The 14,352-nt window shown below is 41.7% G+C and overlaps 1 protein-coding gene across 1 annotated transcript in view; it reads left to right on the top strand.

The window, feature by feature from the left end:
• SLC6A17 (solute carrier family 6 member 17) overlaps positions 1 to 14,352 on the top strand; it is a 161,643-nt gene that overhangs the window by 138,578 nt on the left and 8,713 nt on the right. The window contains exon 11 of the mRNA XM_069756318.1: positions 11,763 to 11,925. Coding sequence (XP_069612419.1) covers positions 11,763 to 11,925 — 163 coding nt within the window. The remainder of the gene's footprint in view (positions 1 to 11,762; positions 11,926 to 14,352) is intronic.

Here is a 14,352-nt window from a genome sequence, read left to right as displayed (position 1 = left end):
GTAGTCTATTTTAAAGGGGACCTGTCAGAAACTTCTAACCCCCTCTAACCAACCATTAATATGATTATATAGCCCTTTAAAAGATAAGCCAGCTGATCCCCTTATGGCCCCAAAGCACTGCTCCAGTCTTCAAGTGCCTTGGTGTGTGATGATGGACTTCTAGTTTATCACAATCATACTGTATTTGTTACCTCCCCTGGATGATTGCGAGCTTGTTTTGTTCTGATTATGGCCACTGACCTGTCAGTCACCCAGGGAAGAGTGCTGTTAGGTAGGAAATCCAGCACAAGGCTGACAAGCTAGAAGTGCATCATGACGCCACAACACACTTCCAGATACAACTTCAGGATGTGATTTCTAACTGCTGGAGAGGCAATTTCGGGGTCATAAAGGAATGAACTGGCTTATCTTTTAAAGGGCTACACAATCAAAATAATGGTTTGTACAAGGAAAAAAGTTTGTAACAGATTCCCTGTAACTTCCCATTAACTTCTATAGGAGCTGAGCTGCAGTACCTGAGAATGGCCTCTACATAGTGTAGAGAGCAGAACTCAACAGCTTCATGCATTAATTGCCTCCAGCCACGGCGAGACCTTGATGGAGGTATCGGGAGTCAGACCCCTACTGACCTGAAGTTGATGTCTTAAGGATTGGTCATCAGAATCATAATCCTGGAAAATCCCCACATAAATCCTGGTTGATATAAATCCATATTAACATACGTACAGTGACATGTAAAAGTTTGGGCACTTCTGGTCAAAATTACTGTTTTAATGAACAGTTAAGGAAGTTGAGGATGAAATGATCTCTAAAAGGCCTAAAGTTAAAGATGACACATTTCCTTTGCATTTTAGGCAAAAAAAATATTTATTGTCATATTTTTTTCATTTTAAAAATTACAAAAAGAGAAATGGGCCGATGCAAAAGTTTGGGCACTCTTGGACATTTGTGTACTCAGATAACTTTGACCAAAGTTTTAGACCTTGATTAGCTTGTTAGGGTTATGGCTTGTTCTCTATCATCAATAGGAAAGGCCATGTGATGCATACGTGCCAGCTTTATAAAAACCCAGCCTCCTCTAACCTGCAAAAAAGCAGCAGCCATGGGTCCTTCTAAGCAGCTGCCTAGCTCTCTGAAAATTCAACGCTGGCGTCACTGTTTCCGCCTTCGGACAAATCGAACATAAAGAGGAAATCGGCGCTGCAGCTGATCTTGGACTTCCTCTTCCTGCTCAATTCGACAGAAGGCGGGGACAGTGACGCCAGCGCTGATTGGGAAAATTATTGCAGTGCCCATAGCAATCTGTAATCTTAGTCACCTTTCTAGGGCATAAAGAGGAGTAAGGGGTGTACATGGTTCATGGGACACGTTGTTGGCTTGTGCAATTAAAATTATTATGGTTTCTAAGAACTGCAATAAAATTTTAATTGGTATCCTCAGAAATCATATAACTGTATGTGTTAAAAGTCTGATGGGTCAGTTAGACTTTTGGAAACAGACACGCCTTAGCATTTTCCAACTCCCATTTACCACAATGAAGAGACATACCATAAATGCTTCAGATGCAAATCCCCTGTTAAAAAGGCCTCTCTGGGTATCGTCCCACTTGCATTTTTTCTTCAATATATTTGACTTGTGCTTTGTGAACACTGGCACTGAAGGTTACTCCAGGGTCCCATTTACTTGCCACAAGTCAAAAGAAATTCCATATGGCTACAGCCAGGTCTGTATACATGGGCATACTTTAAGTCTGCATGTAAGAAAAACTTCATTAGGCCTAAAACAGTTTTGCCTGGAATGTTTGCTTAAATTGCTAAAGAAAATCTATCATCAAATGTATGCTTTCCAATCTGATGTCTGCATAAAATAGGCATAGAATCCCTGCTCCCAGTGACGTGTCACTTATTAGGCTCCTTTGTGTAGTTTTCAGAAAATCACTGTTGTACTGTATGTGCTGCATATCTGCTGGTACAGTATTCTCAATGATGAGCTCGATCAAACTCTCCCTGCACCATTCATTGACAGCTTCCTGTATACATTGTGCATAGGCAGAAATCTTCCAATCAGTGGTGAGGGGCTTGGATAGCTGGATCTCATGACTATCAAGGACTACGTACCAGGTGCTTACCACTGAGAGGACTAGCAGATCTGCAGCAGATAAAAATGCACGAAGAAAACTATAGCAAGAAGCCCAAATAGCAAACCATAGCGTGAAGCCGGTGCTCAGGATCAAGGTTTCTGGCCCAACTTTGTGCTGCTCTTAGGGGAGAACAAAAACCTGGTGAAAGATTCACTTTAACATTTTTGCAGCTCTTTAGTGCTCCTATCACAGTGTCCGCCACACATTGCTGCGTCACGCCAGTGACAGCTGTGTGCTACTTCTCTTTATTAATCTTCTTCTTGGCATGCAAAATACACTGAGAAACAACAGGGGGCACTCCCATGTATCTGCACTGATAGCTATGATCAACTCAGGAAAAAAACAGTACTGACAATTCATTCTCTGTAGGGATGACGCTGTGTTATCACAGCCTTGTCTTACAGTATTATATTATGCACGTGTTCTTATAAACTGGAGATGAACATAATAGCATTATAGGTCACAGGTTTTCCATTGCAGTAGTTTTTTTTTTAAGAACATTCTCTTGTTTCCTGTGCAAAATCCATGAAACTACCTAAACCTAAAATCACTCTGTGCAAACCTTCGGCTTGTAGATATGTTCATTATGTGATGTACTTTGTGTTATCTTTATATGTTTTGCTTTGCTCAGCAGTGAAAATAAATAACTTGGCACTCAACTTGGTGGATAGTGGTAGTTAAGAAAAACAAAATTTATTACTTTCGAGTAGCAGTCCAGAATATTAAGACGTTTCGGTCATTTACAACAGACCTTCTTCAGTAAACTGCACGAATATATAACAGTGTATTACAATTACAATGTTGGAAATCAAACAAAGAAATCAAAATAAGATAAATCTCAGAAACAAAAACACAATCAAAAAATAAGTGATGGAGGGGAAGGAAGGAAGGAGAGGAAAGGAAAATATTATATTTTTACATACCCGACTGCTGTAAAGGTGAAGTATAGATGATCCTAGTGTAAGTATATATAGAAGACAGAGGGGTCCCATGTAGGAATCCCAATAGGACCTATCTGATAGCGGCCAAATAGCCTGGAACAGTAGAACAATGTATTAGGACCAGTGCCATATAGGTGGATTGGGTATATGTAGGAGATGTATATATATAAATGTATGCATATATACACTAACCCAGATTGTAAGTCATCAGTATTCATCCACTCCAGGATAAGAAAGAATGTAATAGGGGACACGGAGCTGCAAGGGTAGAATAGTGGGAATTAAGTCTCAAATAGTGAGACTAAACTATAGCAGGAATTAAATCATTAATAGTGAGATTAGACCATAGGAAAACATGAAGGAGCAAGAATCTCACCTAATAAAGATGTCAAGAGGAGTATATGACCTCAAAAGTAATTTCACATGTGTGGCAGAGCAGTATATCCAGCGTTTAACACAAGTAACAGAGTAGTTGATACTCCAAACTAATGGAGAGCTGGAAAAAATAAGTTATATGATTTGCCATAAAGGAGGATTCCAACAGACAAAGAGGACTAAATATTATATATATATATGTACACACACAGTTTATGTAGCTCACCATATAAAGAAAAAGTCCGAAGGAAATGGGAGCTAGAAACACCCTCTTGTAGGTTAAACTAATGGGCACAGGCAGCTCCTAGGAAAATACATGAAATGGAAGCTAATAGTATAATGACCCCCAAATGTAGGGATAAAGTTGCAAGTGCAGAGCAAGAGCGACTGTAGTAACTTACCGATATAAAGTGAGTGGCGGGCGTACATCAATGCGGTGTCCACCGCTAATTGAATGCAGACCTAAGAACGGAGCCACACTATGTAGCGGTAGGGCGGGACTAAAACCGGAAGAAAGTCTAACCGGAAGTGGCGCGGCGCCTCATGGGACATGTAGTTCTAAAATCGGCTGGGGCCGGAACTAAGGACGCCGTATGTGTCGCGGCTGAAAGCGGGGGGCGTGTCCTAGATTGCCGGAAGTAAACCGGAAATATCGCGGCGCATCTCGGGACATGTAGTTCTAGAAACGGCAATAGCCCGAACTACGTATATAAAAGGAAAAAGAATGCCGTGTGTGGCGTGGCCAAAGTAAGGGGGCATGTAATAAATGACAGGAACAACCGAAATTGGAGCAGCACTATGTAATAAAGGAAATGCCTACAAATATACGATATATAATATAATATAGGGGCCACAATGGAAAAGCACTAATATGGCAGGTAATATATATAGGACAATATAGCATGAATGTAGAAGTAGATCGAAGTACAGACCATATAAGAGACAGGGGATAGAAGTAATAGAATAACAATAGATGCAGTCGGGTAGGGAACAAGGGAAAGGAAAATCCAGGGAGGGGGAGGGGGCAGGCAGTGATTTGCATGATGAGCGTCAATATAGGCGGCTCTGTAAAGAAGAACAAGCTAATTAGTAAATGACAAATTGTATAGATTCTATATAGCATATAACATAATCGACAATAAATTGGTCTCTGTAAGGAAGCGGATAAGGTATTATAAAACGGCATGACCCAACTGTGTGGATCACGGGATGCTTGGCCTGGAGGAGAACTACTATTTGACCATAATATAATATTTAAATAAATGCCAGTGGATCATATTCCCTGTTAAGGCCTTTAGGAGACAAGGTTTGTAGTTCATGGATCCAGTAGGCCTCCTTCTTTTTAAGGAGGTGGATCCTGTTCCCACCCCGTCTCTGTACTGGGATATGTTCCAACACCTGGAATCTCAGTTGTGATATGTTGTGGCCCTTTGACACGAAATGGGATGGGAGTGGTAGAAGTAAATTCTGACAACGAATCGTGGACTTATGTTTAGAAATACGTGATCTAATAGGTTGTGTAGTCTCGCCAATATATAAGAGGCCACAGGGACACTTGATCGCATATATGACAAAAGATGAGTCACAGGTAAAAAATCCTTTGATATTATATCTCTTACCAGAGTGGGGATGATGGAACGTGTCGCCCTTGATAACACTGTTGCACTGATTGCAATGCAGACATGGAAAGGTACCATGTTTAGGTTGTGTAAGGAATCGTTGGGTGTTGTCCTTATTAGTACCTAGATCCGCTCTGATCAGTGTGTCGCGTATGTTCGTGGGGCGTTTATAGCAAGGTAAGAAATGGTCTTGAAATTCTGGGATTTGTGGGTGGGCAGTTCGTAGTAGGTTCCAATGACGTCTGATCTTGTGGTGCAGGATGTGTACATACGGATGATACATATGTACAAAGGGTACTCTTTTGTTATTGAGGGGACGTTTTGTGACGCGGGGAGTAATAGCCTCTGTTAGGAGGTCTACAGGATAACCTCTTTCCCTGAACTTGAGAAACATCTCATCAGTTCTGGTCTGTAATAAGTCGGGATCGGTGACTATCCTCTGTACCCGTGTAAATTGTGATCGGGGAATAGATTTTTTAGTGGCAACCGGATGAAGGCTGCTGTAGTGTAACAGACTGTTTCTATCGGTTGACTTGGTGTACAGGTCTGTCTTAAGGTTACCTTGCTCGTCCCTAAAGATTAGAGTGTCAAGGAAACTAACTTTTTCTGTGCTACTTGTCATAGTGAACATTAGTCCTGGCCAGGCCGTATTTAATGTATGTAGAAATAAGTCCAAAGTCTGTGATGTGCCAGTCCATAGACAGAAGACGTCGTCTATGTAGCGTCTCCAAAAGGGACAGTGGGCTTGAAATAGGGGGTCCGGGTAAACAATCTCCTCCTCAAAGAGGGCCATGTAACTGTTGGCATATGGCGGAGCCACGTTTGATCCCATGGCGGTCCCTTTAATTTGTAAGTAAAACTGGTCCTCAAACATGAAAAAATTCCTAGTAAGGACTATTGTTAGTAAATCCAAACAGAGATTGATCACATCAGGGTGGAGTGAAGAGTTAGTGAGAAGATGTCTTACGCTAAGGATCCCTTGTGCATGGGGAATAGATGTATAAAGGTCTTTGACATCTAGAGAGACTAGTAGGAGATCAGTAGGAAGAGGGTCTAGATTCCGTAATTGGCGTAAAAAGTCACCTGTGTCAAGGAGAAATGATGGAGATGAGCGTATAAGAGGTGTCAAGACTTTCTCTAGAAAGATGGCTAATGGAGAGAGTATGGACTCTGTAGAGGCTACTATTGGGCGGCCTGGTGGATGTTCAAGATTTTTGTGAATCTTGGGCAGTATGTAAAATACCGGAGTGATTGGAAAGTCCTTGGTTAGATACTCTTTTGTTTTGCCATCAATGACACCCTTTTCCACATAGGGATCTAGAGTGTCTTTGATGAGATCCCTAGTCATGATGGTGGGGTCACCTGGTAGCGGGCGATATATAGTATCGTCTCTTAGCTGTCGATATATCTCCTTTGTATATTCGGATTTATTCATAATCACTATAGCCCCGCCTTTATCAGCTGGCTTAATGATAATCTCCTTATCGTTTCTTAGTGTCTGTAGTGCTTGGAAATCCGGGGCACTAAGATTAGTAGACGTGTGTAGTTTGTGTGTCTCAATGTCTTGACGGAGTTGAGAAAAAGACTGTTCAATAATGCCAATGAAGGCTTCAACTGCATGTGAGGACCTAGGTGGTCTATATGTGCTCCTATTACGTAAGCCCAGACTATGTGATGAGATCAGAGATCTAGGGGAATCTGAGGTGGTAACAGGAGTCGCCTCTGAGGAGTCGAAGTGTACTAATAGTCTCAAGCGGCGGTAGAAACGATGTAAGTCCATGTCCATTGTAAATGTGTCAAACTTATAAGAAGGGCAAAACGAAAGACCCTTCTGCAGGACACTGTGTTCCGCAATGCTGAGAGTCTTTGTAGAAATGTTAATTACCAACGGTGTTTTACCTGGGATCGAGTCACCCTGTAAAAGTCCGCGTCTCTTCCTTCGTTGACTCCTCCTCGTCCTCTTCTTCTTTGTTGCGGTTGTCGTCTTCTCCGCTGGCCTAAAAAAGCGTTGGAACCACTGGGATTGTTACGTCTATCGGATTCCGAACCTGAGGTGGAAAGGTCAATGGAGGAATGAAAATCAGATTTGGTCGTGTTAGACTGAAAAGTTGTTCTGTCCTGCCAGCGGTAGACACGGTTATTTTGATAATCATCGGCGTCTCTCTGGAATTTAGATCGCTTTCTGTATTCAGTATCACGTCTATGTTGGTCAGTGACTGTTTTGAGGCGAGTTTTTAAGGCCTCAAGTTCTTCAACTGTGCTGGAGGATGATAGTTGCGTCTCAATATTTTTGATAATGTCTTTACTGGAAGCAATAGCTTTCTGTAGATGTTCAACAGTAAGAGTCATTAAGTCAAACGAGCATTTATTCAGTATTTGCTCATATTTCTGACAAAATTCCTGACAGTCCCCAAACAAAGTGGGACGGAGAGGAACTCTCAAACCCCTGGGAATTCTCTTCACTCGTAGGTATTCGGTGAGAGTAGCGCAATGTAACTCTAAATTGATCTGGTGTCTTTGTTCACGTTCCAGGTCCCTCCCTCTCGTTTCTCTCGGAGGTGTTTTGAGGAAATCACTAGGGAGATTTAACTTAGAGAGTATGGTATTAGTTTCATCAAGGTTATATGAAAATGTCAAAGATGACATAGCAGACAGCGTGCTCGCGTAAAGGAAGTCAATAGTAAAGTATAGCGCGGCACAGCTGTGTCGGTGCTCAAGAGAGGTTTCCCACACCAGTAAATAGAAGTAAAAATAAATAACTTGGCACTCAACTTGGTGGATAGTGGTAGTTAAGAAAAACAAAATTTATTACTTTCGAGTAGCAGTCCAGAATATTAAGACGTTTCGGTCATTTACAACAGACCTTCTTCAGTAAACTGCACGAATATATAACAGTGTATTACAATTACAATGTTGGAAATCAAACAAAGAAATCAAAATAAGATAAATCTCAGAAACAAAAACACAATCAAAAAATAAGTGATGGAGGGGAAGGAAGGAAGGAGAGGAAAGGAAAATATTATATTTTTACATACCCGACTGCTGTAAAGGTGAAGTATAGATGATCCTAGTGTAAGTATATATAGAAGACAGAGGGGTCTCTCCATTAGCCATCTTTCTAGAGAAAGTCTTGACACCTCTTATACGCTCATCTCCATCATTTCTCCTTGACACAGGTGACTTTTTACGCCAATTACGGAATCTAGACCCTCTTCCTACTGATCTCCTACTAGTCTCTCTAGATGTCAAAGACCTTTATACATCTATTCCCCATGCACAAGGGATCCTTAGCGTAAGACATCTTCTCACTAACTCTTCACTCCACCCTGATGTGATCAATCTCTGTTTGGATTTACTAACAATAGTCCTTACTAGGAATTTTTTCATGTTTGAGGACCAGTTTTACTTACAAATTAAAGGGACCGCCATGGGATCAAACGTGGCTCCGCCATATGCCAACAGTTACATGGCCCTCTTTGAGGAGGAGATTGTTTACCCGGACCCCCTATTTCAAGCCCACTGTCCCTTTTGGAGACGCTACATAGACGACGTCTTCTGTCTATGGACTGGCACATCACAGACTTTGGACTTATTTCTACATACATTAAATACGGCCTGGCCAGGACTAATGTTCACTATGACAAGTAGCACAGAAAAAGTTAGTTTCCTTGACACTCTAATCTTTAGGGACGAGCAAGGTAACCTTAAGACAGACCTGTACACCAAGTCAACCGATAGAAACAGTCTGTTACACTACAGCAGCCTTCATCCGGTTGCCACTAAAAAATCTATTCCCCGATCACAATTTACACGGGTACAGAGGATAGTCACCGATCCCGACTTATTACAGACCAGAACTGATGAGATGTTTCTCAAGTTCAGGGAAAGAGGTTATCCTGTAGACCTCCTAACAGAGGCTATTACTCCCCGCGTCACAAAACGTCCCCTCAATAACAAAAGAGTACCCTTTGTACATATGTATCATCCGTATGTACACATCCTGCACCACAAGATCAGACGTCATTGGAACCTACTACGAACTGCCCACCCACAAATCCCAGAATTTCAAGACCATTTCTTACCTTGCTATAAACGCCCCACGAACATACGCGACACACTGATCAGAGCGGATCTAGGTACTAATAAGGACAACACCCAACGATTCCTTACACAACCTAAACATGGTACCTTTCCATGTCTGCATTGCAATCAGTGCAACAGTGTTATCAAGGGCGACACGTTCCATCATCCCCACTCTGGTAAGAGATATAATATCAAAGGATTTTTTACCTGTGACTCATCTTTTGTCATATATGCGATCAAGTGTCCCTGTGGCCTCTTATATATTGGCGAGACTACACAACCTATTAGATCACGTATTTCTAAACATAAGTCCACGATTCGTTGTCAGAATTTACTTCTACCACTCCCATCCCATTTCGTGTCAAAGGGCCACAACATATCACAACTGAGATTCCAGGTGTTGGAACATATCCCAGTACAGAGACGGGGTGGGAACAGGATCCACCTCCTTAAAAAGAAGGAGGCCTACTGGATCCATGAACTACAAACCTTGTCTCCTAAAGGCCTTAACAGGGAATATGATCCACTGGCATTTATTTAAATATTATATTATGGTCAAATAGTAGTTCTCCTCCAGGCCAAGCATCCCGTGATCCACACAGTTGGGTCATGCCGTTTTATAATACCTTATCCGCTTCCTTACAGAGACCAATTTATTGTCGATTATGTTATATGCTATATAGAATCTATACAATTTGTCATTTACTAATTAGCTTGTTCTTCTTTACAGAGCCGCCTATATTGACGCTCATCATGCAAATCACTGCCTGCCCCCTCCCCCTCCCTGGATTTTCCTTTCCCTTGTTCCCTACCCGACTGCATCTATTGTTATTCTATTACTTCTATCCCCTGTCTCTTATATGGTCTGTACTTCGATCTACTTCTACATTCATGCTATATTGTCCTATATATATTACCTGCCATATTAGTGCTTTTCCATTGTGGCCCCTATATTATATTATATATCGTATATTTGTAGGCATTTCCTTTATTACATAGTGCTGCTCCAATTTCGGTTGTTCCTGTCATTTATTACATGCCCCCTTACTTTGGCCACGCCACACACGGCATTCTTTTTCCTTTTATATACGTAGTTCGGGCTATTGCCGTTTCTAGAACTACATGTCCCGAGATGCGCCGCGATATTTCCGGTTTACTTCCGGCAATCTAGGACACGCCCCCCGCTTTCAGCCGCGACACATACGGCGTCCTTAGTTCCGGCCCCAGCCGATTTTAGAACTACATGTCCCATGAGGCGCCGCGCCACTTCCGGTTAGACTTTCTTCCGGTTTTAGTCCCGCCCTACCGCTACATAGTGTGGCTCCGTTCTTAGGTCTGCATTCAATTAGCGGTGGACACCGCATTGATGTACGCCCGCCACTCACTTTATATCGGTAAGTTACTACAGTCGCTCTTGCTCTGCACTTGCAACTTTATCCCTACATTTGGGGGTCATTATACTATTAGCTTCCATTTCATGTATTTTCCTAGGAGCTGCCTGTGCCCATTAGTTTAACCTACAAGAGGGTGTTTCTAGCTCCCATTTCCTTCGGACTTTTTCTTTATATGGTGAGCTACATAAACTGTGTGTGTACATATATATATATAATATTTAGTCCTCTTTGTCTGTTGGAATCCTCCTTTATGGCAAATCATATAACTTATTTTTTCCAGCTCTCCATTAGTTTGGAGTATCAACTACTCTGTTACTTGTGTTAAACGCTGGATATACTGCTCTGCCACACATGTGAAATTACTTTTGAGGTCATATACTCCTCTTGACATCTTTATTAGGTGAGATTCTTGCTCCTTCATGTTTTCCTATGGTCTAATCTCACTATTAATGATTTAATTCCTGCTATAGTTTAGTCTCACTATTTGAGACTTAATTCCCACTATTCTACCCTTGCAGCTCCGTGTCCCCTATTACATTCTTTCTTATCCTGGAGTGGATGAATACTGATGACTTACAATCTGGGTTAGTGTATATATGCATACATTTATATATATACATCTCCTACATATACCCAATCCACCTATATGGCACTGGTCCTAATACATTGTTCTACTGTTCCAGGCTATTTGGCCGCTATCAGATAGGTCCTATTGGGATTCCTACATGGGACCCCTCTGTCTTCTATATATACTTACACTAGGATCATCTATACTTCACCTTTACAGCAGTCGGGTATGTAAAAATATAATATTTTCCTTTCCTCTCCTTCCTTCCTTCCCCTCCATCACTTATTTTTTGATTGTGTTTTTGTTTCTGAGATTTATCTTATTTTGATTTCTTTGTTTGATTTCCAACATTGTAATTGTAATACACTGTTATATATTCGTGCAGTTTACTGAAGAAGGTCTGTTGTAAATGACCGAAACGTCTTAATATTCTGGACTGCTACTCGAAAGTAATAAATTTTGTTTTTCTTAACTACCACTATCCACCAAGTTGAGTGCCAAGTTATTTATTTTTACTTCTATTTACTGGTGTGGGAAACCTCTCTTGAGCACCGACACAGCTGTGCCGCGCTATACTTTACTATTGCTCAGCAGTGAGACTTACTCTGCTGGATCATACAATTTCTCTTTCTGCATTTTCAGATTTATGCAGGAGCTCACGGAGATGCTTGGATTCCGTCCATACAGCTACTACTTTTATACATGGAAGTATGTTTCCCCAATTTTTATGGCACTTCTGCTGTCGGCTAGTGTAATTCAACTAGCTTTCAGTCCACCCGGTTACAGTGCTTGGATCAAAGAACTGGTAAGTAGAGTGTGCCCAGATCACACATTGCGGGTTAAAGTTTTGTGACTAGTGTTTGCTATTAGTGATGAGTGCAAGTGCTTGTTACTTACGTTTGCCTAGGGTATGCACCGAGTATCGCTGGTGCTCGAGTAACATGTTCAAGTCTCACGGCCACGTTTCGCAGCTGTTAGGCAGCCACACAACACAATGCACATGGCAAACATGGGCAATCCCAGCATGTTTTGTGGCTGCCTAACAGCTGCAAAACATGTGGGCGCTGGGATTCGATCCTGTCACTCGAGCACCAGCGATTCTCAGTGCATACCCGTGCCCCCTAGGCTAAATTGGGGTAACGAGCACTTGCGCTCAACAGTATTTGCTATAGAAAATTAAAATAAAAGAGAAAAAAAACAAGGGACAATAGAGATAAGAACATAATGTAGTCTGGAGGTAGCAATAATGACCTATGTATGACAGATATATGAAGGAAGTAGACATTTGTAGTAGTGAAGAGTTTGTTTCTCTGATAATTGACTCTAGCATTTACAAGGTGAAGCTCATCACATGCAAAGCCACAGGAGATTCTTGACTTGGAAGTAATGAAATCGTAGAGATCATTATGCCCACCTGACTCAGGCTTAAATCTGTATGTAGTAGGCTTCCAGTAGTGGCAGCTGCAGAAAGACAATTTAGAGGAACACTAAACATAGAAAATCTACAATAATGAACAATAATAATTCCTCCTCTGATTTAATGATTTTAGCTGATCCTTTGTGTTCTCATAATTAGAGTTAAAACTGAAAAATATATAAAGTAACTTCTGGAGATCAATCATGTTTTCTGTCCTCTTCCACACAATAATGTCTGGGTCTGGCTGTGAGACAACTGTCTGCAGCATGATCCTCCCCACTTTGCCCTCTCTGCACTGGGACACAAATACAAACAAACCTAACCTTGCAGTAAAGCCATTTTTCCGCTAATACACCACTTTGGAATTGTGTGGCACAACAGCCCAACCTTAACCCCTTCATGACCTTGGGATTTTTAGTTTTTCCATGTTCGTTTTTCACTCCCCTCCTTCCCAGAGCCATAACTTTTTTATTTTTCCGTCAATTTGGCCATGTGAGGGCTTATTTTTACGACGAGTTGTACTTTTGAACGACATCATTGGTTTTAGCATGTCGGGTACTAGAAAACGGGAAAAAAATTCCAAGTGCGGTGAAATTGCAAAGAAAGTGCAATCCCACACTTGTTTTTTGTTTGGCTTTTTTGCTAGGTTCACTACATGCTAAAACTAACCTGCCATTATGATTCTCCAGGTCAGTACGAGTTCATAGACACCTAACATGACTAGGTTATTTTTTATCTAAGTGGTGAAAAAAAAATCCAAACTTTGCTAAAAAAAAAAAAATTGCGCCATTTTCCGATACTCGTAGCGTCTCCATTTTTCATGATCTAGGGTCGGTTGAGGGCTTATTTTTTGCATGCCGAGATGATGTTTTTAATGATAGCATTTTCGTGCAGATACGTTCTTTTGATCGCCCGTGATTGCATTTTAATGCAATGTCGCGGCGACCTAAAAAACGTAATTCTGGCATTTCGAATTTTTTTCTCGCTATGCCGTATAGCGATCAGGTTAATGCTTTTTTTTTAATTGATAGATCGGGCGATTCTGAGCGCGGTGATACCAAATATGTGCAGATTTGATTTTTTTTTATTGATTTATTTTGATTGCGGCAAAAGGGGGGTGATTTAAACTTTTATATTTTTTTTATTTTTTTCACATTTTTTTAACTTTTTTTTTTTACTTTTGCCATGCTTCAATAGCCTCCATGGGAGGCTAGAAGCAGGCACAACTCGATCGCCTCTGCTACATAGCAGCGATCTGCTGATCGCTGCTAAGTAGCAGAAATGGAGGTGTGCTGTGAGCGCCGACCACAGGGTGGCGCTCACAGCCACCGGTGATCAGTAACCATAGAGGTCTCTAGGACCTCTATGGTTACCATCCTGACGCATCGCCGACCCCCGATCATGTGACGGGGGTCGGCGATGACGTCATTTCCGGCCGCCCAGCCGGAAGCGGTAGTTAAATGCCGCTGTCTGCATTTGACAGCGGCATTTAACTAGTTAATAGGTGCGGGCAGATCGCGATTCTGCCCGCGCCTATTACGGGCACATGTCAGCTGTTCAAAACAGCTGACATGTCCCGGCTTTGATGCGGGCTCACCGCGGAGCCCTGCATCAAAGCAGGGGATCTGACCTCGGACGTACTATCCCGTCCGAGGTCAGAAAGGGGTTAAAGATAAGGCCCCTCAATTAACCCTATCCCAAACTCTTAGCTAAAATAAAACACCACTGTATAAGGTTGGATGTAAAAAGGCTACAGCAGCCTCATTTATTAAAATAACAACAATACATAACATCAAAATGTTGACGATTTCCTCC

The sequence above is a fragment of the Ranitomeya imitator genome, chromosome 3 (assembly GCF_032444005.1).
Source record: "Ranitomeya imitator isolate aRanImi1 chromosome 3, aRanImi1.pri, whole genome shotgun sequence".
Taxonomy (NCBI): domain Eukaryota; kingdom Metazoa; phylum Chordata; class Amphibia; order Anura; family Dendrobatidae; genus Ranitomeya; species Ranitomeya imitator.
Note: the sequence above shows the minus strand (reverse complement) of the source record. Positions and strands in the feature narration are given on the sequence as shown.